The sequence below is a fragment of the Rhinolophus sinicus genome, chromosome 12, assembly GCF_057876585.1.
Source record: "Rhinolophus sinicus isolate RSI-liver-muscle chromosome 12, RSI-T2T, whole genome shotgun sequence".
Taxonomy (NCBI): domain Eukaryota; kingdom Metazoa; phylum Chordata; class Mammalia; order Chiroptera; family Rhinolophidae; genus Rhinolophus; species Rhinolophus sinicus.
Window position 1 is genome coordinate 21081042 of NC_142512.1, and position 26357 is coordinate 21107398.

The following is a 26357-nucleotide window of genomic DNA, read 5'->3' on the forward strand; positions in this document are numbered from 1 at the left end:
GACTGAAAGCAGATGGATACAGCATCTCATTCACTTATTAGACTGGACAAGTATTTCTCTCTAAGTCTGTTTCCTCCTCTGTAAAGTAAGGCTTGTAATACTCCTCACAACTGCTGCTACTGCTGCTCCTGGCCAAACAAGACAAAACAAGACTGGAGGCCTCTTCTGGGCTGTCTTCTGGTTCAGGGAGAAGCAGAGGGTCCTACTTTGGGTAACAAAGCACCTGCCCTTCTCAGCTTTGGCACCAAGAGAGCAATCAATGGAGCTATTATTATAACAATTATTGATTCAATGAATATTCATTGAGTGCCTGCTACATGCTTGGCCCTGAGGAAAAATTAGTGGACAAGCCATGATCCCTTGCCTTTGAGGAAAAGAAATCTGGGTTTCTACGGGAGCCGGAGCATCCCCCTTGCTGGGGGTTCTCAGGAATAAGAGAGAACTATATCTCTGGGAGACAGCTTGGAAGTTGCTCGTGGAGGCAGGCAGAGGACATGAGGACCTCATAAGGTGGCTGCAGGTCCCAAGCAGCTTTACTCAGCAGCATATAACTGGACAGCACATCAGCCAACAAGAACCCCTCCAGAATAATCCACTTCCAGGAAGAAGAGGATCCTGCCCTCAAAGGATCTAGCAGAAACATGATCAGACTTGGGGTTCAGGTCTACAAGAAGCAAACAATAACTAGCTGACTCCCAATGTCCCTAAAGACACCAGCTGAAACTGCAGCAAAAATAAAAAAACATGGAAGTTAAACCAACATAAGGACGTCCTGGCTGAGGTTAGGGAAGCAGTATAGGAGACTATGGATGGAGAGACTTTGGTGCCTGGAAACCTGGTCTGCTGCCTTTCTTGAAACATTCCTTTCTCTGTTCCTACAGCGCTCTCCTCTCTCCTCCAGCTCAGTGGCTGGTAGAGACCCCTCGGCCAGCCTTCAGAGAAACATCAGAAGAAAGCTAATAGCGAAACGCTCTGGCGGATCTAATTGATTTTTTTCCTGTTGGTTCCCTAATATAGGCAACACTGTTCCTGCCGCTTTTCTGGGCTGGAGATTATGTCATAAATAAAGAGATTTGCTCCCTATTTCCATGTGCTTATCTTTAATAAGTTAAGAACTCAACAAGCTTTAGGAGGACTTGAAATAAGCAAGGGATCCAGTGGTGGCTTTGGCTGTGATGGTGGCAGTCGCAGCAGCAGCAGCAACTTTATTTCAGCAGAGAGGGAGGCAGATGGCTGAGGCGGTTTCAGGAGAATTTGCATTCTTCGGGCTGCATTGGGCCCAGGCTCAGCTGGAAGAAAAGAGGGGCAGGAGGGAGAACTGGTAGAGGAACTGGTGGTGGCAGATGTGGCAAAATGGATGGACAGGGTCCATGTGGCTGGGGGTGATGTGAGAGTTAAGGGGACAGGTTCTAGAGCCAGGTAGCCTAGGTTCAAATTCCAGCCCCATCATTGCTTACTAGTTGTGTGACCTTGGGCAAGTTACTTAGACTCTCTGTTTCCTCATTTTAAAACGGATAATACTATCTACTTCACAGGTTGTTCTGAGGATCAACGACATGCAAAATGCTTAGAACAGAGCCTGGCATGGGGTATGTGCAGAATACATGCTAGTCAGTTTGATTATTAAGATCTCATCTAATTTGGTTCCCTTTACCTGCTGCTAAGCTTCTGCCATATGATAGATGTTAACGGGCTTCACAGATGAGTGAGACACAGCCCAGCCCTGACTTCAAGAAACAGCAATCCAGCTGGGGACCCAGCTCCTGGGACTGGTGCGAGCAGGGCAGCACTCCTGGTGTCCACACTAAGGGAATCTGGAGAGGGAGGGGTGACCCCGTCCTGGGGGTGCTGCCATCTTATGCCCGTCTTGAGACTCACCCACTTTCCAGTTCTGGACATCCCACAGATTAACTCGCATTTCCTTAAAACTGACAGTGGACAGAAACTATGGCATGTGCAGAAACTGCCCTACTCAAGACCAAGCATAATTGCCACAGTCCCCCGTGCACTTAACGTGTACCAGGCTGTGCTCTCTACCTGCCACATTTAGTCCTCAGCAACCCTATAAGGAGAATCACTATCTCTCATTTTACTGTTAAGAAAACTGAGGCACAAAGAGGTATAGCTGGGGTACTGTCATGGCGGGCGTGCTGAAGAAGACCACTGGCCTTGTGGGAGTGGCTGTATGTGAGAGTCCACAGGAGAGGCTAAGAATGTTATACACACAGATTCTTGATGCTCTCGAGCAAATCCTTTAAAATGCCACATGTAGAGCGTATACAGAACATATTACAAGTGAGAAACTGGATGTGGTTAAAACAGAACCAGATGTTAAAAAATTAGAAGACCAACTTCGGGGTGGCCAAATAGATGAGGTTATTCTCCAGGCTGAAAATGAACTACGTCTGGCAAGAAAATTGATACAATGGAAACCATGGGAGCCTTTAGTGGAAGAGCCTCCAGTCAACCAATGGAAATGGCCAATGTAATCATCATTAAATGATCCTGTGTTGACAGGAGGGGGAAAAAAAAGAAGCATAGCTGGTAAAGACCAGGATTTGAATCCAGGTCCACTGATTTCCCTGGCTCTAAACATTACCCTCTATTCCTCACGCAGCACTTACAGTCACAAGCATTAACAAAGCACATATAATATGCAAAACCCTAGGCTAAGGACTGAGGGGATAGAACAATGAATATAACAAGCATTTATTGAGCACCGATTACATGCCAAGACCTTCTACAGGTTATCTCACTGAATACTTCTCTGACAGGCAAGTAGCACCATTTTCCTTTCACAGGTAAAAAAGTGAAGGCCCAGAGAGCCTCAGAAATTTGCCCAAGGCAAGCATAATGCTGGGATAATTTGAACCCAGGCCTTACATCAAAGCTTGGGCATTGTCCAGGATGTCCCTCAGCCTCTTGATGAGCTGTCTCCATTTCCACAGGCCTTGCTCTTGCAAACCACCAGTATGGGCCTCAGAGGAGCCCGCAGGCCCACCCAGCCCTCGCTGAGAGTACCCTGCACGTGCTAAGCTCCGCCCTTGTCCACTCACAGCAACTTCCTCTGCTTAGTCACAGAAGACACAGGCAGACCCAACAGCATTAAGCCAATCTGTTGCGTATCCTGTAAGTCATGAAACAGGGCTCCTTAGCATATTCACACCCTCAGTCCCTCCCTGATGGGGAATTCAAGGCTCAAACCTGGGCCAGGTCTCGGCCAGCCCCTCCCAGCCAGTGGGGCTGAGACCAGAACCATGCTCCTACCCCCCATTGCCAGGGGTACATGGCGCCAAGTCAGTGATGCCAGGATGCTGCTCAGCAGGTGCCATCAATCTCCACAGCCCATCTGAGTCAGATTATGTGAAGCTCTTCCTTCATGGGCTCTTAGAGGGGCTCAGTGTCAGTGGAGAAGCTTTTCAGTGAGGGAGAAGACAAAAACGCTGTTTTACCCCTCTCTGAAAATGGGCTAACAATGGAATCGTCCTTGCTCCCACAGGTCTTGGGTGGCCTTCCCCATTCCCAGCAGGAGATGGGTTCCCTCTCAGGACCCCATTTTGCATTCTCCCTCTCTCCTCCAGGTCATTATCTGGCCCCGTGGAGTCTGTTGCTTTAAGGATGGGTGACCTCACAATTGGTTGTCATAGAGACCTTTGTGATGTCACAAGCAGAGGACAACTAGCTCAAGGAGGAGTGGAGGGTGGGAATGCATGGCTAGAATTGAGGGGCATTGGAGATTTCTGTTCTATTTTCATGCTCAGAAAAGGAAATGTCTGGAGCTGGATTTTGATATCTGAGGGAGACCTGACCAAGTTTCCCTGTGTTCTCCTAGACTGAGATGCCTCTGAGATCCCAAAAAAGGATCAATGAAAAGGCACAGCAGAAACATTTCCTACTTTAGGGCTGTAAGAAGTGGGCTACTTTTGTAACACAAAGGAATGAGATTAGATGGCAGGAGGAACGTGTGCCTGGAAGATCCGCCTGGAAAGGATGATGTTTTCTTGCCTTAGAAAGTTTGAACCATGTTGAGACAGCCTCTAGGGCTTTCATCGCCCTGTTTAAGCACCTTGTTGAGATAGACATGCTTCATTACTCTATCTCCCCTCCCCATCCGGGAGCTCCTTCAGGGCTCTGCCTCTCCAAACCCCAACTGAGATCCTAGCACACACCACGTGCTCCATAAATGTTCCCTCATTCAGTAAATAAATGAAATGGTGATGAATGAACTGGGCAGGTGGTTGGGTGAAGGATGAGTGAGTGCATGGACAGATGAATGGATGGAGGGATGGGCAGGGGGGGAGCCTAGCGATCACGTACAGACCCCCTAAGCTTTGGAGCTGTGCACCTGCCTACCTCTCTCGCTGCATCCCACTCCACACTTCTTGTTCTCTGTGATCCAGCTCCACTACCCATCTCTTAGTCCTGCCTACCACAAGACTTTGCACATGCTGTTCCCTCTACATGGAATGCACTTCCCTTCCCTCTTTCATCACATAACTCATGCTCATTCTTTGACCGCACAATCACTGCGTCTGCCAGGAAGCCCTCCCTGACTAGGTCCAATCCCTAGTGCAGGCCTCCACAGCACTTTGAATCTCTCCTGAGCACCAGCTGTATTGCAGTTTTGCATTCAGTCAGGTGGCTCTGGGTAAAGTCTCCCATTCTAGACTGTGAGCTCTGAACACGCAGGGGCAGTGTCTATTTTCACTCACCTTTGTGTCTCCAGCACTTAGCACAATGAATACTTGATAAATATTTGTCTAATGAATGAGTTAATAAGTAACCAGCCCTGCCCTGCCTGTTCCAAGCGGCCCACCCTCCATGGGCTGCACCAAAGGAAAGCATCTAGGCATAGGCCTCCTAGAGGTGAACCCAGGGCAGAAGCAGGAGGTCCAAGAAAACTGAGATCCCTCCCACACTGGCTCCTGCAAAGAGCCAGTGGGCACCTATGCCTTTCTGCTCTGCTTTGGAGATAGATAGATAGATAGATAGATAGATAGATAGATAGATAGATATTTTTTTTTTTATTGGGGAAGGGAAACAGTGTGTATTTCTAGGACTTTATTGGGGAACAGTGTGTTCTTCCCAGGACCCATCAACTCCAAGTCAAGTTGTCCTTCAATCTTAGTTGTGGAGGGCATAGCTCACTGGCCCATGTGGGAATCAGACCAGCAACCTTGTTGCTCAGAGCTCGTGTTCTAACCACCTGAGCCATCCAGCCACCCCGGTAGTATATCTTGATTTCACCACTAACTAGCTACAAATCACTTAGCCTCCCAGAGCCTCAGTTTCCTCATCTGTACAATGGGGACAATAACAGTACCTACCACATAGGATTGTTGTGAGGATATAGTTAAATCCTCCAGCTCAGTGCCCAGTAACAGTAAATAATAAATGGTGGTAGTATCCTTATTTTTAGAGATCAAGAACAGCCCACTGGATTCAGGGGCTAACTTCTAAAAAAATGGAACATACTAAATTTTTATGAGTCTGCTTTAAATGTATGTGGCAGTCTTTTAAAAGAGGAAATACTTAACGCCTTTCTGTAAAATATGAACCAGCTACGAGTCCATCTTTTATGTAATTCCAAAGCTTCATGCCTGGGTTTGCTCGAAGGGGAAAATCCAATTATCCTGTCACATTATTCAAAGCAACGCCCTAATTTTGTCTCGGGCATAAAAAGGGGAGGAGCCTTCTTCTGCTCCAGTCACAGCCTGACTCAGGTGAGTACTGTCAGGGACAGGGGCACCAGGTCAACCTGGCTAGGATATTTGTTCATGCCTTCCCCATCCTGCCCTAGTTCCCAAAGGTGGGGGGCAGTTCTGTAAGGTGGAGATGCACTTCATGACCAAAGGAGACCAGCTTTTGTTTATTGGCACCTTCTTCTTGCTCGTCCTGTGCATAAATATTCTCATATCTATTGGCCAAGATTCCAGGTCAGGCCACTCAGGCATCCCAGTGGGGCATCCCAGCTGGCTCCACATAGGAAAGAACTAAGATGCCTTTGAGCCAGCCTGGCAAGCTTTGCTCCTCCACCCCCACCCCCAGCTCACTTAGTCCCCTAAAGCCCACCTGCCAGGGGCAACCCACAGGGCATACCTTGAGTCTCCTCCCCCTTTCTCAGGAGCTCACCCCACCTGGTGACCCACTCCCTCATCATATGGGGACACAGGTCCCCAGCCCCAGAACCACACTACCATAAATCCCATGCCTCTGGACAGATGTAGTTTATGTAAGTTGAAGCACTGGAAATATGGAGTTGAGATAGTTTTATTTCGAGAACCCTCTATATTTCTCTGGGATTATCACCTGTCTTTGTTCCCTCCCTCTCTGGGTTATTATCTTTGGGCCCTTTCCAAACCAAGCCCCCTGATTGCTTAGGGAAAAGGCTGCTAGCACACTCCCGTGGTTTCTTTGGTTCTGGTGAGAGCCACCGACCCATGGGGGGGGTGTCCTTTCTTCTTCCTCCTGTATAACTCTGTAGGTGGCCCCACTGCCCAGGAAGCCTTGGCTTTTAGGAGCTGGTTTCACCAAGAGACTCTCTAAGTGCCAGGGAACACTGAGGTGGTAGCAGAACTGGAGGTCTCATGCCCCCCAAGTTAGAGAGGGCTATACTCAGGGTGAGACTCGGGGTACAGAGGGGAGGGAGAAGGCCAGCTGTTCTCTTTTCTACATTGTGCCAACCTAGCCTGACACCAAATTAATAGCATTCAAATGAGATGCAAAGCATTATGCAAATCTAGAGGATAAAGGCTGCTCTCTCCCGGGTCTTTGGGCTGTTGGAAGGCCAGTACCTTGAACCCTTTCCCAAAGGACCCTACTGGCTCCCTTCAACCTCGGCCCTCATCCCTTCAGCACCAGCTGGGGTGAAGAGACTGGTGTGACCCCCTCAAGGTCCTCTGATCCAAGAGCCCACTCTGGCCTCACCTCCCAGGCACTCCTCAGGTCCTCTTATATTCTGAAATGACACAGAGGCAGCCAGAGAAGGTGGCATGACCTCCCTCTGGATGCCAGTATTCCAGTTCCCCATGCATTAGCAGTATATGCAAAGTAGATACAGGGGAGGTTTTGCATCTATTTAACTGTCCATTAAAATGGCCCCACTCCCATCACCTCTGCACAGGCCCAGGCTTCTAAACTGTCAACCCCTGCTGTCTTATAAGTACCATGTGGTTCCTGCGCCTGGTAATTGCTGTGGTGTTTGTTGAGCTGTATTTGCATTTGATTGTCATTTAACTTTCATCTTTCTCCTTCAATCAAACTGGGGATTGGGCTTCTACAATTGATTATTTGTTTTATTCTCAGCCCCTTGGTGGGTTTTCAAAGAGTTATTACTGCCACAAACTTGAACCCTGGGACTTCCCCTGTCACATGGAGGGGGAAGGCCTCCTCCCATCATCCCAGGGCTCCGACATGAAGATAATCTAGCCAACATCGGGGATCTTAAGTCCTATCCCCAGTCTCCCTATTCCACCACCTGCCTCATTTCTGCCCAGCTGGTGGCATTAAATATTTATGGAGCTGTGGAGGATCAAAGGCCTTGAGTGGGGGTGGTGGGCAGGCTGGAGGCCTTGGGTTGGAGATGGAAAGCAGCTTACATCAAACCACTTTCTGCTGCTGTCTCCATCCTCCCTGGTCTCTACTACAGCTGATCTGTAGAAGAGGGAGCAAAATGCTCAGGAGCCAGGAATCCCCATTTACCAGGAAAGGGCCCTCCTTCTGTCCCTAAATTCAAAGGCTTGACTTTGGGTACTCTAGGAAGCCTGGCTGGAGCCGTAGCATCCCAGACTCTTACAGATGCTTCAGGGTCTGGGAGCCCCCTCTGAGGTGAGCAGGTAGCTCTGTGCCCCTGGGGTCTCTAGAGTGAGGTGGCAGCCCCTGCCCTTGCTTCCCTGAAACTCTAAAATCCTCCCCCCCACCCCCGTCTCCACAGAAGATGTAGCTCTAGTTTGGAACCTTTGCAAAGACTAATTTTCTTCTCCTCTCTCTCAGAAAGCAAATGTCATCCAGACAGAGACTTTAAAATAAGTTACCAACGTGCCTGTGATCCCACAAATTGATGGGCTGTTTGGAAGTGGGAAAGTGAGGCTGGTTTCTCCAGGGATGTGGGCTAGATGACTGGCACTCTCTGGCCAGAGCCTGTGAGGGTCCCTGGAACTGGAGAACCCTTCTTCCCTCTCTCTGGCTTTCAGTCCTAACACAGCCATTATAACTCAGACCCCACTTTCTGAGTCAGCAGTGAACCCCTCTGTTCCTGTCACTTGATTATTTGTTTTACTGCTTGAAAACCCTCCTTAATAGTTCCAGACTCCCTTGTTTTGGTGCAAATATCTTTGTGATGGGATAACCCTTTCACTGTAGTCACCAAGGATGTCCTGTGGCTCAGAGGCCCACAAAACCTGACCCCACCCAGCCTACTCCAGTCCTTCCCCCTTCATCCCTGCAGGGACTCCCTCCTCCACTAAAACTGGTCTTCTCTTTGACCCCAGACTAGTTTGCATTTTCCACCACTTTGCCTTTGCATAAGCCACTCCCTCAACTTTGGATGTCTTCCCTCTTCCTCTCCACTGACTTAAACCTGAAACATATTTAAGACTTAATTTCAATGCACCTGCCTGCTGTGTAAAGCTTTCAGTGATCAATCCTCAGCCCCCAAAAGAAGCAATTGTCTCCTTCTCCATTATCTCACAATAGTCATTTGACACCAATAAACAGCCGTGGGCTTTAGACGCTCCCTCCCCCACCCCACACCATCATTTATTCACAAATATTTATTAAGCATCTACCTTGTGCCAAGGAGTGGGGTAGGTTGGACGTAAAGGAGACAGACATGCTCTGTGCCTTCACAGTGTTGACAACTAGTAAAGAAGACAGAAAATTAAGCAAGCAATTGCATAGACAAGGGAAACCAGGGTCCTCTGGGGGCAAACAGCCAGGTGGGAGACAAAAAAAAAGTGGGAGAAATGAGACAAGTGAAGGGAACCTTGCAGGTTTCCCCAGGCTGCCACTTTCAAATGTGTATGTAACTTGAGTACACAATGAGCCCGCAGCATACAGCTGAATGTCCCCTCCGACATGTTATTGTCCTCAATTTGTAGGTGATGCTAAGGTCTGGGCAGAATGGACCCTTTGGAGGGCATGAGACATGGTGCTTGACAGAAACTCTACTGCTTCCCAGTTGGCCCACGCTCTGCCTCAACCTAACTGGGAACCCACTGCTTGGAGACTACATTGACCATTTTTAAAAGGGAAGGACAGCCCAGGTGCATATTCTTCCCATCATACAGTACACCCTCTGAGGTCAGGACAGAGTGTTGCATTCTGGGACTTGTAGTCTCTATTGGACCCCTTCTCAATGCCTAGATTTGTTGGGGCAATAGGGAGGGTGGTATAGCACGTTCTTGAGTGGCTCCTCTCACCCTCCTTCTTGTGAGCCCACCAAGGAGCCCAGCTGCCAGGAGACAAGCCTACCACCAGCTTCTAAATCCCCATGAATCATCCTGGCATACAAAGTTCATCCGTGGGTCATGACTCACCTTCCTCTGCCTAAGCTTGTTAGTCTAGAGAGGTCCAGTAATCAAGGAGCTCAGGAATACCTTCAAAGAAAAAAGGATGAATCTCATGCCATTTACCAATATTTCCCCAACATTCCTCTTAGTCACGGAATCTTCCACCTCTCTCCTCTGTTCGCAACTCTTTCTCCCTCCCCTCTGCACCTTCTTTCCTGGCTTCCTCTCCTCACCACGGATCTTTGTGTCAACTCCCCCCTCTTCTGCCATCCTTCTGCTACTGCCCTCTTTTTTCTCAGCTTCTTGAAATGACTGTGAAGAAATTCTCTCCCAGTGACTCCCTCAGATAATTCCACGCCACCTGCCTGATGCCTGGGATTCTTTACAGCAGTAGAGGCACAAGAAGAGAATCTGATGAGCAGAACTGGAAGACCGTGAAGGTGGCAAGGACCGGAAGGCTCTCCGAGGGATGAGACTTAAGAGCAGAAGTCTTGCCACCTGCTTCCAGGATGAGGTTAGGAAGGGCACTGACAATGACTGGGGTCTGAAAACTTTGGGGAGGAGTCAAGTACATGTGAAAAGAACTAAACAGAAAGCTGTCCTTCTCCCTAGGGGTCACAGGGAGTTCAACCCTCCTTTTCCTCTACAGGAAATGATAACATCAGTCACAAGGTCATGTTATATTGTATCCACTGAAGCTCAAGTGAGCCCATACGTGGAGCCAGAAACATAAGCCTCTGGGATGGCATAGCTGTGATTGCCCTCTTTGCTGCCCCTTAGCTCAAGCAGAGCCCTGAAAGCTTATTTTCCCATGCCCTTGAATGGTACAACCTCCTTGGCTACTCCTCTGGGATTCCTTCAACATCCATCTAAAATAGCCTTAGGGAAATGTCCCACCCCACCCCATGCCTGTCCCATTTTCTCCATCAGTTCCAGGAACCTGGGCAGGGATAGGTAGAAAGGGTCTGTTCTCACTGGCTGGCACTGTGGCTTCTCAGGTCCTGTAGGAGAGGCAAGGCAGGGTCCTGGAGATCCAGGGCTGCGTGGGGACTCAGGATATTACCTTCAGCTGTCCACAGCTTGGCCCACGTTGCCTTCTGCCAAGTGAAGAATGTCTTTCCAGGACACAAGTACCACTGGCTTTTAACTATAATATCCTGATAATTAAGCTTTTCTGTGAGCACAGTTTGATGCTGATGCAGCTGCCTGGAGCCCTGGCATTTATTGAGCGCAAAGTAATAATTTATTGTCCTTTGTACGCTCAAAAGCCATCTTCATTATCGGCCCAGGACGGAGCTGCCACAAGGGCACGCGGGCCTCACCAGCTGCCTCACTCGCGGACGTCTTCCCAGGTCACCCTTGGTGCCCTCAGGTACCAGGATGGGGTGGAGAGAGGTGGGGAGGAGTTTGCTGTCTCATGGAGAGTCAGGTTAGAACCCCACCTCCTTGGCAGGCTGCTAATGGGGAAGAGGGTGACAGGCTTGGCTGGGCGTGGGCAGGGCGGAAGGGTGGGGGCCGTGTGCCCACATTACCAGGGCAGTGCTTCCCCTGAGCTGGCGGCGGCGCGGGAGCCTATGATCCGGCCGCTGGGTCTTCTGCGCCTTTGCTTGAGACTTTACGGTAAGCCGCTCCTCCCGCGCCCCCGCCCCCAGCCCCGCGCGGCGATCCCGGGCGCCGACGCCAGGCGCTGGCCGTGGTGCTGATTCTGTCAGGCGCTGGCGGCAACGGCGGCGGCGGCGGCGGCCGCGCTCCCTTGCCCCAGCCGGACCCTGCTCTTTTCCCCACGCCTCGCTAAGCCCCCCAGCCTCCCGCCGCGGCCCCGACCCGGGGCGCGGCTGCAACCAACACCATGCGTCCGGCAGTCCTGCTGCTCCTGCCCTCACTGCTGGCACTCCTGGCTCACGGTAAGGGACCCCGGCGTCCGGCGGTAGGACGGGGGCGAGGGCGGGGTCCCGGGAATGGAAAGGGAGCATCGTCCTGGCGCCCAGCTCCGCGTATCTAGCTGCCCAGCCCAGGCACCGCGCTCCGCCGGCTGCGCTGCCCCCGCGCCGGCTGAGCCGGGCGGGGCGCGGGCTCCGCGGGCGGGAAGCTGCCGAGGCTCCCGCCATTCGCGCCCGGCCAAGACCTCGCCTTTAATCATCTTTCCGGATCTAATGGGATTTCTCTGCTGCAATTCATCATGCCACCCCTTCCCCGCACACACTCTCGCGCTCACCCGCGCGCTACCTCGCCACACTCCAGGAGCCTTAGGAGCGCCGGGGCGCGTGCTGGGGGAGAGGCCACAGGGCGGTGAGCCTGGACCGTCCTGCTGGCGGCCAGCGGTCCCACCTTCCCTGCAGCCTGCCAAACTTCTCTTGACTTTGTCTCCCGTTCCGGGGCCTCTCTCGTCCTCACCGCGGAGGCACGGGGCCGATGGCGGCTGGCCATGGAGTTGGGACGTCGCTCACCTTCCTCCGTCTTGCCGCTGCCACGCGGGAGTCAGAACCTAGAGTACAATTCCGGGGGGAATGTCGGAGGGTCTGGGGTCCGGCATTCGGCTTCTGCCTCTGTCCGTGGCTGCAGCAGTTGAGGTCCTGGAATAAAGATTTTGTCCTCCCAGAAGTCCTTTCCTTACACACACACACACACACACACACACACACACACACACACACACACAGCACACGCCCAGAGCTCTTCCTTCCTCCAGGCCAGCCGTCCTGCTCGGCTCCCTCCCACCCTACAGCCGCAGACTCGTCGCGGGAAGACCTACACCTCACCCTGGGGTCCCGCCCCTGCTTGCAGTCCGATCTCCAACTTCATCCGTCCCGGGTCGAGGGAAGCTTGGCCATGGAGTTGGCAGCAAGTGTTGGGGAGAGCATGGGGATTCTGTGCCTTTGGGAAGAAAGGTTTTAGAGTCTCCAAGGGACCTGCTGCCTCTGCTCAAACAAGCACTTATCAAAGCTACCCTACACCCAGGTCCTTCTTTCACTGCAGCCACTTGGCTGGTGGGGTATGCGGGACCTTGCTTGACGTTGGGACCCGCAGCCCCTCGAAGTATGGTTTGTAGCGCCTGATGGGGAGGGGGGAGATTGTAGAAGCTTCTAAACCTCTTTGCTCAATCTTTCCAAGCCGCGATAGGGGTTAGGGCAGGGGGGCCAGGGCCAGCCTGGGCCCCCGGATGGCAGTTTTCTTCGCTCTGCATCCCCAGGGACACAGAAGCCCCACTCTGATCCTCTGGCCCCTGTCAAATTCGGCTGGGTGTCCTCACCCCACCCCTTGGCTGCCCTCACAGGGTCCTTACTTGGTGCTTGGAACTCAGAACCGTGTGCTCACATGGAGGGGGGGAGAGGGGAGCCCCATAAACTCCACCCTGCCCAAGGTGGGGAGTGGAGGACAAGAAGCCAGCATCCTTGCTCAGCCATCTGAAGATGTCCCTGGGAGTTCGGGACTTTTCTTGGGGTCTCACCATGACCTTGTGCTGGACAGCTCCTCTGGAGCCCTGGCAGGGCCTGTGTGTGCCCCCTGAGATGTAGTCTGAAGCCTTTTGTGTGGGTCTGAGTGTGAATGTACTCAGAGCCCAGCCTGTCTGGAGTAGCAGGTCCAAGCATGTCTGTGCTTCAGGAGGTCTGGCTCTTAGGTGAGGGCTCAGCAGTGAGCGGGTGTGAAGAGTGTGTAAGTCTGCTAGTGTGCAGTGCAGCCTCTGCCAGAGAGCTCCCTGCAGGGCCGGGGTGAGACTGCAGGTCTCCAGGAGGATGGCAGGTGTGGCCTATGTGGCTGGGAGTCCAGGGAACCCTGCTTGGGTGAGGGTATGAGTGTCCACTCTGTTGCTGAGGGTCTGTGTGTCCCCAGCCAGTGTCCCTCCCTGATCCACCTCAACCTCTCCAAGGCCCATGGGGCCACCTGAGCAAGAGATATGTGAGGTAGGGGTCCGTCTGCTGGGGAAAATCTTTATTTTCACTCCTTAAAAAAGAAGAAGCAGACCTGCAGTGACAGGCCTGAGGAGAGAGGGTTTGGACCTGGGCTGGCCCTGGGGCACTCCTCCCTCCCAGCGGGGCTGCGAGGTCCCAATCATTGGGCTACTGAGTCATCTCATTGGGAGGCAATGCATTCGGCCATCTCACGACTCCTGGGGGCTTCAGCGAAGAGAAGGAAGGCCTGGAGCAGTAAAGGCCTTGGGCTGTGAGGCTTTGCAGACCAGGCAGTGCATTTTTCAGACCTCGTAGCCTCCAAAGAGACAGGGTCTTCAGAGCTTTGCACACACATAGACCAAGGGATGCAGGCCATAGGATGCAGCCACAAGCAGGAGGTAGAGGCCAAAGGGGCAGGGAGAGATCACACTGAGCCTGGCACAACCCTATAGGCTCAGTCCCCTACTTCCCCTCAAGCTGCCGGGTGGATTTCTCCCAGGCATGAGGGGTGCCATGGGTCTCCGGTCACATTCCCAACCTGTGGGCAGTGCCCAGATGATCCTGCCGTAAGTGTGGAGGAAAACGGTGTGCCGGGGCCTGCTGTGTCAGTTTAATGATTTTTAATGTGCAATTACCTTTAGTCATTCTCTTAATTTCTAAATATCAATAAAGTTAATTAAACTCTGCATGTGTAAATGTGGCCTGGGGAGATAGTGAAAGTGGAAGTGGCAGAGACTGGAGTTCCGTTGGGTCTTCAGAGGCAGAGAGTCCCTTCGTGGCTGTGTGACCTTAAACCTAATACTGTTCCTCTCTGAATTCTGAGTGTGTGTGAAAAGAGGGAGGGAGGGGACGGCAAGTAGGGGTTGCTCACTCTGCCAAGAACTGGGGGTTGGTGTCTGGAATACAAGGCCCAGAGGAGTAAGGAAAGGAGGAGGAAGGCTTGGCCTCCAGGAACCCCAGTGCCACAAGGGTTAACAAACCAGGGCTGCCTCAACCTAAATTGCTGCTTCCTAAAGACTCTGTGCTAGGTGCAGTGTTCTGACAGTACATTCCTGAGTCGGGGGCTGCAGCCAAAGCTGACACCAAGCCTTGCTCCCTGTCCCCCAGCCTGGCACTTTGGGGTCAGGAAGTGGGTGCTGGGGACACGGCCCTATGGGAATCAGTCTAGAGTCCAGTCAGCGCCGCAGAGGTTGACATCGTGGGCAGGAGGCTCCCCTGCACTTCTCAGAAGAATGGAGGACCTAGAAACTGCCTCGGACTAAACGGGAATTATGGGTTGGATTTTTGCCCCTCATAGACCTAACTCATCAGGTCTGGCAGGCCCTGGCGGCTGTCCCAGGCTCCTCAGCAGGGTGGCAGCTTAAAATGCCTTGGGGACACCACGGGGAGCTAATGGGGATCGAGGAGACACAGGGGCTGGGCTTAATTAGGAACTGGGCTTAATTAGAGCTTCCGTACCCCTCCCACCATGGCTACCGGAATGGTGGGGGCCATTTCTGAAAGCTTGTTTCCTTAGCTCCTCCCTCACCCAGCCCTAGGTACCAGCGCCAGTCCCCTCCCACCCATCTTGTTCCCACCTCTCCAAGCCCCTTCAGGCCCCATTTGGCATGTCGGCTCGGCTCAGCTCAGGGATGCTCTGCCCTCACCTAAGCTATCAGAACTGGGTACCCCACCCCCAAAACAAGAAAGGGAGTGTGGAAAAGGGCCCATAGTATGGGTTACTTTAGTGAAGGAAACTCTCAGCCTAGATAGTTAAGATCCCAGGCTCTCTGTGTGGCTGCAGGCATGCCTCTGCCCTCTGAGTCTCTACTTTCTAGAACATTCAATGTCAGGTTGCACCAAGCTGGTGGTTGCCGAGCCTGAGACCACATCAGGGCCAGGGAGAGGAAGAGACAGGATCTCTATGTATATAAGAGGCTGTGGGGAAGGGCGGCAGAAAGAAATGCTGCCAGCCCTGATCAGCACGTGGGAGGTAGGGAGCAGGCATGAGGTGGTCTCCGAGTTCCCTTCCAGGCTAATTCCAGCAGGAAGCCAACTCACCCAGCCAGGCCAAAGAGTTCCCCAAACTACCCATGTTCTAACAGCTCTTGCCATCCCTTCTGTCTGAATTTTTTTTCTCTTTGGCCAACCTGCCTCACTCCACCTCATGCTTCAGTTGGCACTTCAGGCAATTCTTCAGCACACATTTATTGGGCATCTACTATATGGTTTCTCAGGGGAAGCCTCACCTGACCTCCAACCTGAGTCGGGGAGCTCTTCTGTGCTCCCACCCTCCTCTGGCTTCCCTCATGAAGGTACCCATCTTGTATTATGAGCTCCTGATTACTTGACGCTCCTTTTTAGGAGCAAGACTGAACTCAGAAAGGAAGCCACCAAGTCTGGTTGGCTCACCCCTCTATCTTGGGGCAGCTCCACAATTCCTATTTGGAGGAAGTTGAGGGTCAGCCGCCTGTTTAGAAAGGAGAAGTAGGTGCATGACAGCTGAGACTGCGTCTTGAAGCTGAGTTTGCGTAGCAAGCACACTATTTTTACATAGATTGTATGTTAGGACTTTTTTTTCCCTTTCCTAACGGTTGGCCAATTATCCCAACTGTAAATTATAGCCTTTAGTTAGTTTTTTCCTTCCACAAATTAAGCTGTCATGCCGTCAGCCTGAAGTAGCTTGGGGGTAGGGTGCTGATGGCCATTGTGACAGGGCTAAAACCTCTCTCCAGCCATTTCTTACTGCTACCACTGCTTGTGTCCTCAGTGGCACAGAGCCTAGCATGTGGCAGATATTAAATACATGTTGAATAAATTCACGAGAGTTGCACAGATAGACAGTGGCAGAGTTAAGCCTGGAGCCCAGGCTTCTTGACTCCCTCCCCCAACACCTACCGCCCCCAACTTCTGCTGGCTGAGGGGTACCTTGCATGAACTTAAGGACAAAGGTAAGTGGGAGGCAACCCCATGCCATCTGGCTTCACAGCCCCCTCATCTGTCTCAGCTTCAGACATCCTCACAGAATTTGGAAGCAACTCTGAGCCTGGCATGCTCATGAATGGAAAGGTGGGGGTGGAGGACTCATCCAGGACCACAATTCATGGCCACGAACCTTTCACATCTGCTGAAGAGCAGTCCCTGGGGTACACCCATCTACCGTTTATTCATTCATTTCACAAACATGTATTGAGGTGTGAAGCATGGCCCAGAACCCTCAGGGGCCAAGCCTCCCCCATGCTTTTTCTATTTAGTATAAGAGACTACTTATCCCCACTTTACAGATGGGAAAACTGAGTTTCAAAGAGATTAAGTCCGTTATTCTGGGCTTCACAGCCGGTAAGCTTACAAGGCTACTCCAAAGTGCCAACCCATTTTGCAAAACCAGGCTATAGCCAGCACTGTGTCCCCTCCCCTAGTTTGAGGCAAAGCCTCAGTAGAGGCAGATGGGAGCCCAGGGGAGTATCACTATGTCCCTGCATATCACTATCCTAATAATAACAACAACAGTAATAATACTAACAATAAAACAAACATTTATTAGGCAGCCACTATGTGCCAAGCACTGTACTAAGTGCTTTATATACATTAGCTCATTTAGTCCTCATATCATCTCTATGAGATAGAAGCTATTATCTGCATTTTATAGGCCAATTCAAGCCCATGTTGTCAGATAGACCCAAGATATAAATGGCCCCTAACTTTCTTCTAACACATTTCTGGTGATGACAGTGGCTTATTTTCCTGATGTCTATCCTCAGTCCTTACTGCTGCAGATGAGGGACATTTTATCTTGCTCAGTCCTTAGTGGCAAAGAAATAAAACATCCTTTTTGACATTTGGAGACTAGGGTAGAGCTTAGAACTGGGCGTCAGGTGAACCTTGAGGTGAGTGACCTTGGGTGTCTCATTCTCCCACCTTTTGGGGGTCTTGGTGAATGAGAGGACGAGTCACTCCAGTCTTGACATCCTGGGCTGCCCCCACCCCACCCCACCCCTGACTCCTCAGCCCCCCTGAGGCCCAGCCCCCAGGTGGGAAGGCCCAAGCTTGCCTGAAGCTCAGCTCCTGGACAGGGCTGGATGCCAAGCCTACCCCAGCTTCCCTCCACCTGCCTACCTGAGCCCAACTGCCAGCCCTGGGATGGGGTCGATCGATGCTGAAGCTGCCGGCAGTGTTGTTGGCCATTGATTGTTGAGATTTCTCGGCGGGCTCCGGAGCAAACAAACCTGCCGCTTCTCCAACAACAATTGGGTCTCTGGCTGCAGAGTCTGCAGTCTTGCTGGCAGGCAGGCTAGTGGGAAGGGGTGGGGGTGGGAGGTCCTGGCTGGGCCCAGCAGGGACAAGGGGCTCTACCAGATGGAAAGAAGCTGAATGGGTGTGGGAAGAGGGGCAACAGAGAGACTGGGTGAGGATGCTAGGGTGAAACCTAGACCCCGTGTGTGCCTTACACGGCTATCATTTTTGCTCAGCCATTTTTCCATACCCAGAATGCTATCCAGGGCCCTTCAGCTTATTTCCGTTTTCCCACACACTCTTTTCCTGAGCATCCAGTGCAGAGGGCTCTCTCTGTCCTCTGGACACTAAATATCTCTCATCGGGAACTTAGCCTGTCCATCCTTCATCCACCCATCCATTCTCCATTCTATTCAGCACCTATCAGGTGCTTTGGTAGGCGGGAACACAACACAATCCATGCCCTTTAGGGACTCAGTTTAGAGGGGGAGCTGCCTTCTTAATAAGCTCAGCTATGACTGCCTTCCCAGCGAGATCAGGAACCCTCTGATTTTAGTTAAACGAGATTCGAATAAAATGCCAACATGATCCTACCACTCGCTTTCATAAGAACAATAGATCTCTCATTGTTCAAGGGACTGCTCTGGGCCTCAGTTTCTCATCTGTAGCAAGAGGGCTCAACTTTTGGGTCTTTGAGGGCCCAGCCAGGGTATCCTGGGTTCCTTCCATCACAGCTCTGCTGGGTCTGGATGTCCCCCTAACAGCCCAACAAGGCAGAGCAGGTGCAGGGCGCCTCCTGCCACTAAACCACATGTGTGGCAGAATCCGAGCAGTGGGTCTCTCCCCTCCCCCAGTGCAGTCCCTAGGGGGCCAGCGGGAATCCTATACCCTGGCATCAACCTCAGCATCTCCCTCAGTCCCCTGCTCCTCCCCTCCCCACGGGCTCCTCTCTCTACCCTCAGTACCCTCCTTCCAGCTGGTCATTGGGCTAGGAGGGCAGAACTGTAAAAATTGCCTGAAACAGATCACACGCCCTCCCCACAGATGCTCATTTGCATGCTGCTTTACCCCCTTTGCATGCTGACTCCTTATTAAAGGCACAGAAGCAGACCCTGCCCCTCCCCACTCCCAACCCAGATCCCGCCTCCCCTCCGCCTCCCCTCCGTAGCTTTTTCCTCCCTCCCTCCCAGCCCAGCAGCTGAGCACCAGCTCCTTTGTCCCCCAAGCAGCCACCTGCTAAATGTCTGGCCTGGGTCCCACCAGCCAGCAGGTGCCTAGGGAGTCCCACAGCCTGGGAGGGGGGATATTGGGCAGTGTGGAGAGCCAAGTTGTGCCTCAGGGAGGAGGGAGCAGCCCCAAAGGAAGAACATAATTAGAAGAGTGCTGGTCAGGGAGTTGGGACCCCAGGGTTTAAACCCAATACTGGCTCTTGCTGGCTGGGTGACCCTGGGCAAGTTGTGTCACTTTCCTGTGCCTAGGGAATTCAGAGTGCCCATCCCACCTCTTTCCCAGCACAGCATCAGGATCAAAGGAAATCAGAGGGGTGGTGACAGGAAAGAAACTGGAAGCCCTGCTGGAGGGGAGGGTCCTCCAATAGCCGGGACTGTCAGGCACCAGGAGGGGCTGATTTTCAGGTAGTCACTGGAGGGGCTGAATCAGAAGCCAGAGGAGCTCAGGGCTGGACTGTTCAGGCAGGGGTGGGAGTGATCGCCAGCTGGTCCAGGTCTGACCAGGCAGGTGAGACTAGCAGTGCAGCGATGAAGGGTGGGTTTCAGGGTGCTTCTAAGGGCCTCCGCCCTGGCTCGCTGCTCCGATGGACACATCCAGCAAGCGGATGTGCTGGTGATTTGAAACATCTGGTCTGACAGCTGGCAGGCTCCCTCCTGTTGTGAAGCCCTATTTTCTGGCTGGTCAGAGGAAATGGGGAGATGGAGGAGTCACCTTCTTTTGAGGATAGAAGAATCCCTGGCATCTGTAGGCAAAAGTGGGAAGGTGGGAACGAAACAAGGCAAGTACGAGAGAGGTGATTTGTGCATGTGCTTATCCAGCCTCCCTCATCTGCCTCCCCTCACTGCCCATCTCCTGGCAGAGCCCTACCCCTGCCCTACTGGGTCCAGCCACCTCCCTCCTATGCCCCCTGGGCTAGGGAAAGGCCTGCTGCTCGGGGTGGGGTGGAGCTCCTGAGGCCCAAGCCACCTGAGTGGTACCCTGAGCCTAGCTTCTGTTGTACCTGTATCCCTGATGCTGCTTCTCGTATCCCTGGTCCTTCCTGCCTTGGGCCTCAGCCCATGAGTCTGGAGGGGACAAGGTAGGCAGACTTAGCCCTCTCGACTCAAGGTGTCCACACACCCAGGCTGGCACGGTCCTTGGAAGTCAAAGTAAGGTTAGGGGAAGGGGAAGCCTGAGAAGTGGGGGACTGTGCAGCTGGGCCCATCTGGGTTCCTAGGGGTCTGAGGGAGAAGCCCCAGATGTACAAGTAGCCATGTCTGTGCATGTCTCTGCCTGGCTTGTCCATCTATTCCTGGGTGTCAGTGTGTATATGTCCCCGCATATCTGTGCCTGTCTGTCTGCATCCTGGGCCTGTGGCCCTTGGTGTAGGCACAGCAGGCCCCAGCTCAGGCAGTTCCCTCACTTCCTCAGAGCCCCCTCCTCTCTGTTCCTCCCCCCTCTTGGGCTTCACTGACCCCTCAAGGAGAATCATAGCCAGAGCTCTGCTGTTGCTATTTTTAGTAGCTCTGCACCCCTCCCCTCCCCCACTCATGCTTGCTGGGGAAGTGGGGAGGACAGGCCTAGCCTGGGGAGCGTCACAGGCTGGGGTGCTGGGCAGGTCCCACAAGACGATGGTGACAAGGGGATCCTGGGATCACCTACAGGTGCAGGGCCCAGACCCTGGGGCAGGTTAGGCTTCCCTCTACCTGCCTGGGGCTGGGCGAAGGTCCCAGGCTCTGCTCCCTCTGCCCTCTCCAAGTCCCTAAGGGCAGAGCTCAGGCCTCCGGTGACTCTTCCCCAGGCCAGTTAGAAGTAACACTGGACCTCCTGGGTCTCCTGCATAGAAGTTAGGGAGGCAGAAAGGGGCTCAAAGTGTCAACAAGTCAGGGAGATGGAGGCATGCCTGGGTGAAGTCACCACCCCCACCCTCAGGGACCTCTGGCACTTCCCAGAGGGGTTTCAGGCTTCTGCTACAGCTCAACTCTGCCAAAAGGCCACCATTAGAGCCCCTTGCCCTCTAGGCCCTTGGGCTTCTGGGTTCCATCCCACCACTATCTCAACTGAAAACTGACACCAGCTGGGAGGGGTAGGACACAGCAGTTCAAGGGGCTGAACCTAGAGACCAAGGAGAGAAGCGGCCCTGGCCCCCTCAGAGTGTGCAGCTGTATTCTGGGCTCAGGCTGCCCTTGCTTTCAGAGGTCTTTTGTTTGTGCCTGTCCTTTAAGCTCAGCAGGTCAGGGATGGCCCCAGGTCAGCCTCCCAGGCCCAGCTAGACCACCTTCCTCGGCTATCTGATCCTATTTCTTGATCTGTGCGGTGGGGAGGATTAATCAGATGGTGTAGGTGAGTGGACCAGCAGAGCCTGGCACACAGTAGGTGCTCGAAAATGTTAAATCTCTCCCCAGGTCCCTTTCTCACACCTCCACCCCCACCTCCCACCTTGTGCCACCCCCAAGCACAAGCACATACAGGCACACTTGCACACTCGCATGCAAGCACACACACAACTGAGCCCTCCAGATGCTCATACTGACCAGCAGATGGAGATGAAATGGGTCCGGGGCCATCCAGAAGGAAAGTGGCAAGTCCACACAGCACAGTCCCATGACGTGCCAGGCCCCCTCCCCCTTTAGCACTGCCCACCATGAGGCTCCATCAGCCCCTGGGGTTGGGCACTGATAATAGACGGGCTATGACTCTCCGCCCCACCCCACCCCCAAAGACTTTCCAAAAAACCAGGAATCAGGTACTGAGTAAAAAGCCAGAAAGGGCAAGAGAAGCCCAAGGTCACACAGCCTGTCAGTGGCAGAGCTGCTCCTTGCTGGAGTTAGGGCTCTTACAAAGCCTTGCCAGGCTCCTCAGCTTTCGTAGCTAGGAACAGACTATCTAGTGACCTCCAGGAGAGAAAGCCTGCCTCAGCATTAAGGACCAGGGCAGCCCAGGGGTCTGGGCCAGGACCCCTCCATCCCTAGCCAATTGCCCCAATCCATCTCCTCGCAGATGCAGGTGATGAAAGCAGCCACAGAGCAAAAGTCATAAGGTCAGGGAGGCGACTTTGGCCCTGATGCAGAGACAAGGCCTCTTCATCTGACCTAATGGCCACAAAATCATGGGGCTACTGGTCTGGTGATTCACCTCAGAGGTGGACACAGACGCTGGGAACAACCTCAGTGTTGTTCTTGGCTTTTGAACTTCAGGGTGGGGGCTGAGAGGGGACAACAGCCCAGAGATGCTTGTCTGGGGCCCAGGACAGTACCTGCTCTCCGGCCCTCGCACCTTATGAACCTGTCTCTCTGGGCTCAGTGGCTGGAGGGAACTGTCCTTGGCAGATGCCTGGTGCTAGGCAGGGGGCAGCGGGTGGAGGGCATGGCTACTCCTTCCTAGATCCCTTTCTGTCCCCAACTTCACCACTAGCCTGGGCTGAGCTGGTCCTGGTACTAACTCCAGGAAGAATGCAGGTCCTGCCTTCGCAGCCTTCCTACCCCAGATGACACTTCCAAGGTTTTCCATTCAGAGAAATATAGTCCCTGCTACTGACAAGGTAGTGGTGGGAGCTGTTGGTGCTGAGGGGGGGCTGACCTGAGCATCACCTCAGGGGCCATGTTCCTCCCTTTCCCTGGCCACACTACTGAGAGTTGGCATTACCAGTGGAGTATGGCAGATTGATTAGTTACCTGGCCCATGAGGGAGGTGGTGCCAAAGGGGGCCCCGGCTGTTCTTCCCACTCCTTTCAGCCTGCCAAGGGGTAGGGGTCAATGCGACTGCCCCCACCTCCAAGGCCAGCCCTTTCTTTCCCCCACACCCTACTCTAGGCCCCCAGCTCCTGTGCCACTTGCCCAGCCGCAGGAACTGTGGGCAGGCAAGCCCAGAACCCCCAGGTCCCCCGGGACAGCAGGCAGGCAGGAGGGGGTAACTAACGCAGGGCCGCAGGGGAAGGTGGAGAGCGCAGCAGGTGATGCTGTAGCAGAGGCCTCATTAATCACCTCTGCAGCCCCCAGCTCTGCAGTGGCAAGACCATATTAGATTTTAAATTGGAAAGCGAAGAACGTTGCAGTAGATGGGAGCTCCCTCTACCCTGGGCCCCTGGTCACAGCCTCATAGGAGGGAGGGGCAGTGGGGACAAGAGGCTGGCCCAGCCACAGCCCTCCTTCCCAGTGCACCCAGAGCCTGAGGGGTAGCCCAGGCCATGTGGCCCAGGGAAGGGTCAGATTTGACTCCAAGAAGGGGGCAGAGTGAGATGGTGGGAGTAGGGCAGCCACCTCGGAAAGACGTGCATCCCTTCTGGGAGCTGGGGCCTTTCTGGACTTGAGGATGGGGTGGAGCCAGGTTTCAGGGTGTGGTGTCCATGGGCAAGGACAAATGGTGATGTGTATCCCATGCATGTGTTGGGACCTACACACACACACACACACACACACACACAAACACAGGCCCATGTACTCACACATGCTCACACACGTGCTCCTATGAAGCAGCAACTCGGTGCGATAGAAATTTTGAGGCCAGGCTGTGAAACAGGCTGACCCCGTTCAAACCCCTTATTTGCCACTTTTCTCCTGTATGAAGTAGGATGATTCAGTTTGCTCTCAGCCTCAGTTCCTTCACACGTAAAGTGTAAAGTGTGCATTCCAAGCACAAAAGGCTGCCGCCCCAGGGGGAAGACAGCTCTCTAATAGGTCAATGCCCGACCCATAGCAGGTGCCCAGGAAATGTGAGTGTCCTCCCCTGGCCCTAAGTCTAGGCAGCTGCTTAGGCTGCCCCAGAAGCCCTGGGGGTAGCGGGCAGACCATGCCCCTGTGCTCCTGACTGGTCAGTGAGGTGGGGGCAAGTCGACAGAGCACAGCAGGTATCGTCATGGAACCGTCATACACCCTGGCCCCATCCTGGGCCAAATCACACAAGGCCAAGCCTTCCTGGCTGTCCTCCACCCATAAAGTCCTCCTAAACTGGCTCTGCCCTGAGCTCTCAAATTTCCCATCGAATACCCCACCCCTCAGAACACCAGTGCTCTGCCACAGTTGGGAAGCAAACATCATTTGTGGGCGGCACTAATCCTTCCTAAGGAGTGAGTGGTTGATAGGCCCAGCTCTCCTGAGGTCTTTATGAAAAACCAACAGAAGTCCCAGGGCTCCTTCTCATCTCTCCCTGCCCAACCCCAGTCCCCAGTTTTCACAGGCCTAAAGGAGGAAATCAGACACTGCTACCCCATCTTAACTCTTCTCTGGGACCCCCCCACTCTAGGCTCTTTCTTTCTGAGCGGGGGTGAACACTGCAGGCGTTGAGAGGTCTGGTTATGGAGCTGTGCTTTCTACTATGGTAGCCGCTAACCACATGTGGTTATTTAAGTGTAAATTCATGAATATGCAATAAAATTTAAAATTCAGTTTCTCAGTCTCACTAGCCACATTTCAAGTAGCCAATAGCCATGGGTGGCTACTGACTCCCATATTGGACACACAGATATAAATCTTTCCATCATCGCAGAAAGTTCTATTACAGAGCATGACCCTAGGGCTCGCCAGCCTCTGGGTGGTTTGAACCTGACATATCCAGACTGGGAACTTGGGGACTATACTCCCCTGGGTCCATTTCTTCATCTATAAAATGAGATAATAAAAGTTATTGTGGGGATTAAATGAGTTAATTCTGGTCAAATATTTAGAATGCTGCTAGGCGTGTGGTAAATTCTCAGCAACAGTAACATTCAATATTTTTATTCAGAGCCTTTTGTGGCCCACGGGATCCTGGAATGTGAGAGCTGGCAGGACCCTTAGACATTTATTCCATTTTACCGATGGGGAAACGGGGACTTGGGTTGGGGAAGCGATTTGCGTAGAGGGACCTAGCCTGTTAGGGGCAGGACCAGGACAGGTGGGCTGCCTCCTGGCCACTGCCCACGACCCCCACCCATGCTCCCTCCATCTGTCCAGAAGACCCAACCAATGGAGATGCCGAAACCCAGGGTCACCCACCACCCCAACCCAGCATGGTGGGGGCGATAGTCGTCTTGGCAGCTCAGGAAGCAGTGTGCTCTCTGTCCCTGGAGCTATGCCCACGGATGGTAGACAACCCAGACTATTGGAGGGTTCATGCTTCAGAACATTTGATGCTCTCCAAGCAGCAACATTCTGAGTGCTAGCCCTGCCCCAAGTTTGCTGTGTAACCTGGGACTCAGTTTCCTCCTGAGTAAGTGAGGGGGGGATGAGATGCTCACAAAGGCTACAAGAGCTCAGATTCTGGGATCAGCCACTTTCATGCTGGGAGCCTGGCCAAGAGGAGGTGCCCCCATTTGTATCTGCACTGCAGACCTGACTGGACTGTCAGGGGCTGACCAAGAGCGTGATGGGGGGTGGTCAGTAGCTGGGGAGGGGAGAGTAGTCTGGAGCTGGGGACCCATCAGTTTGTGCCAGCAGACACTCTTCATCAATTGCCAGTTGGGGCCGTATAGGGGCACTGCCAAGGGCTGGCTGCCCAACTTCTCCCTGCAGGACCTGCCCCTGCCCACCCCTGCTGGCCAAGGGCCAGGCACTTTGGGGAGCAGAAAGCCTTCCGAGTGTGTAGATAGGCAGAATCCCAGTTTGAAAACTGTGCCCCAAGCCCACCCTTCACTGCACCTAGCTCCAAGGGTCAGCATTTGTGGACAGAGATGTGGGAAGAGAGAGACTCCTCAGTCTCTCTTGCCCGTAGACAGAAGCCACGCCTGTGCTGAGTACCACCCAGAGGTCAGAGGAGGGAGCTATTGTTACCCGCTGGGCCCGGCAAGGATGGCTTCCCAGAGGGAGGATAGGAGCTAAGCCTGGTGGGATGTGGAGGGTTTGAAGAAACAAAGTAGTGAGCAAACAGTCCAGAAGAGGTAAAGCACCTGTTCAGGCAGAGAAGGTCTGTTTGAGGGTATCTCCATGCCCACCCCAACCACTACCCCTCCAGGATAATACCAGGACTGCCTTCCTCATCACCTGTTGCTGCAGGGCTCCCAGCATGAGTGCCCTCGGATAGTGACAGCCAGGCTGGTGGGGAGACAGTCAGGACGCCCCAGGAGCTGCAGCTGAGGGCCAGTGGGAGCTGTGGACAGAGCTGAGCTATGAAGCTACCCAGCTCTGGGTTCTGCTCCCAGGCTTGCCACTTATTAGCTGTGAGACCCTGGACAAGTTAATTAACCATTCTAGCCTCAGTGTCTTTATCTCTGGGGATAATAACCCAAACCTCCCTGGAGCGAGGGGAGGATAAGAGATGACATGTGAGGGTGTTAAATGCATGGCCGGCACACGGCACTGAGTAATAGCAGCTGTTACCAGCCCCAGCTGCCTGGTTCCCGACCATGGCATGCGTCCATTCTGGCTCTGCTGTGTCTTCCAGGTAACCTTGGAGAAGCCACATCCCAGCTCTAAGCCTCAGTGGCCCCGTTTGTCGTACAGGGCTTACATTGCCTTCCCTGTTAACATAAGTAGTCAGACAGCTACAAACCTACCTCAGATAAAGGGACATTGTAGGGGTAATTATTTCAGTAGCACATGGTATCAGAAGCTTGGGCTTCAGG

General features: G+C 53.2%; 1 protein-coding gene, 1 long non-coding RNA gene and 1 pseudogene across 6 annotated transcripts in view; 2 read left to right on the forward strand and 1 right to left on the reverse strand.

The window, feature by feature from the left end:
• Window positions 1–1152: 1152 nt before the first annotated feature.
• Window positions 1153–10708, reverse strand: LOC109451330 (uncharacterized). The gene is made up of 4 exons (XR_002137966.3): window positions 10573–10708; window positions 9537–9596; window positions 8787–8858; window positions 1153–1289 (listed from the first exon to the last, which is right to left on the reverse strand). It is a non-coding gene; the product is annotated as an uncharacterized LOC109451330 (long non-coding RNA).
• LOC109451329 (NADH dehydrogenase [ubiquinone] 1 alpha subcomplex subunit 5 pseudogene) lies at window positions 2139–2575 on the forward strand (annotated as a pseudogene).
• A 464-nt stretch (window positions 10709–11172) lies between the features above and the next one.
• SEZ6 (seizure related 6 homolog) overlaps window positions 11173–26357 on the forward strand; it is a 42732-nt gene continuing 27547 nt past the window's right edge. For all 5 annotated transcript variants that reach the window (XM_019739474.3, XM_019739475.3, XM_074320298.2 and 2 more), the window contains exon 1: window positions 11173–11413. In XM_019739474.3, coding sequence (XP_019595033.2) covers window positions 11359–11413 — 55 coding nt within the window. In that variant the 5' untranslated portion in view covers window positions 11173–11358. The remainder of the gene's footprint in view (window positions 11414–26357) is intronic.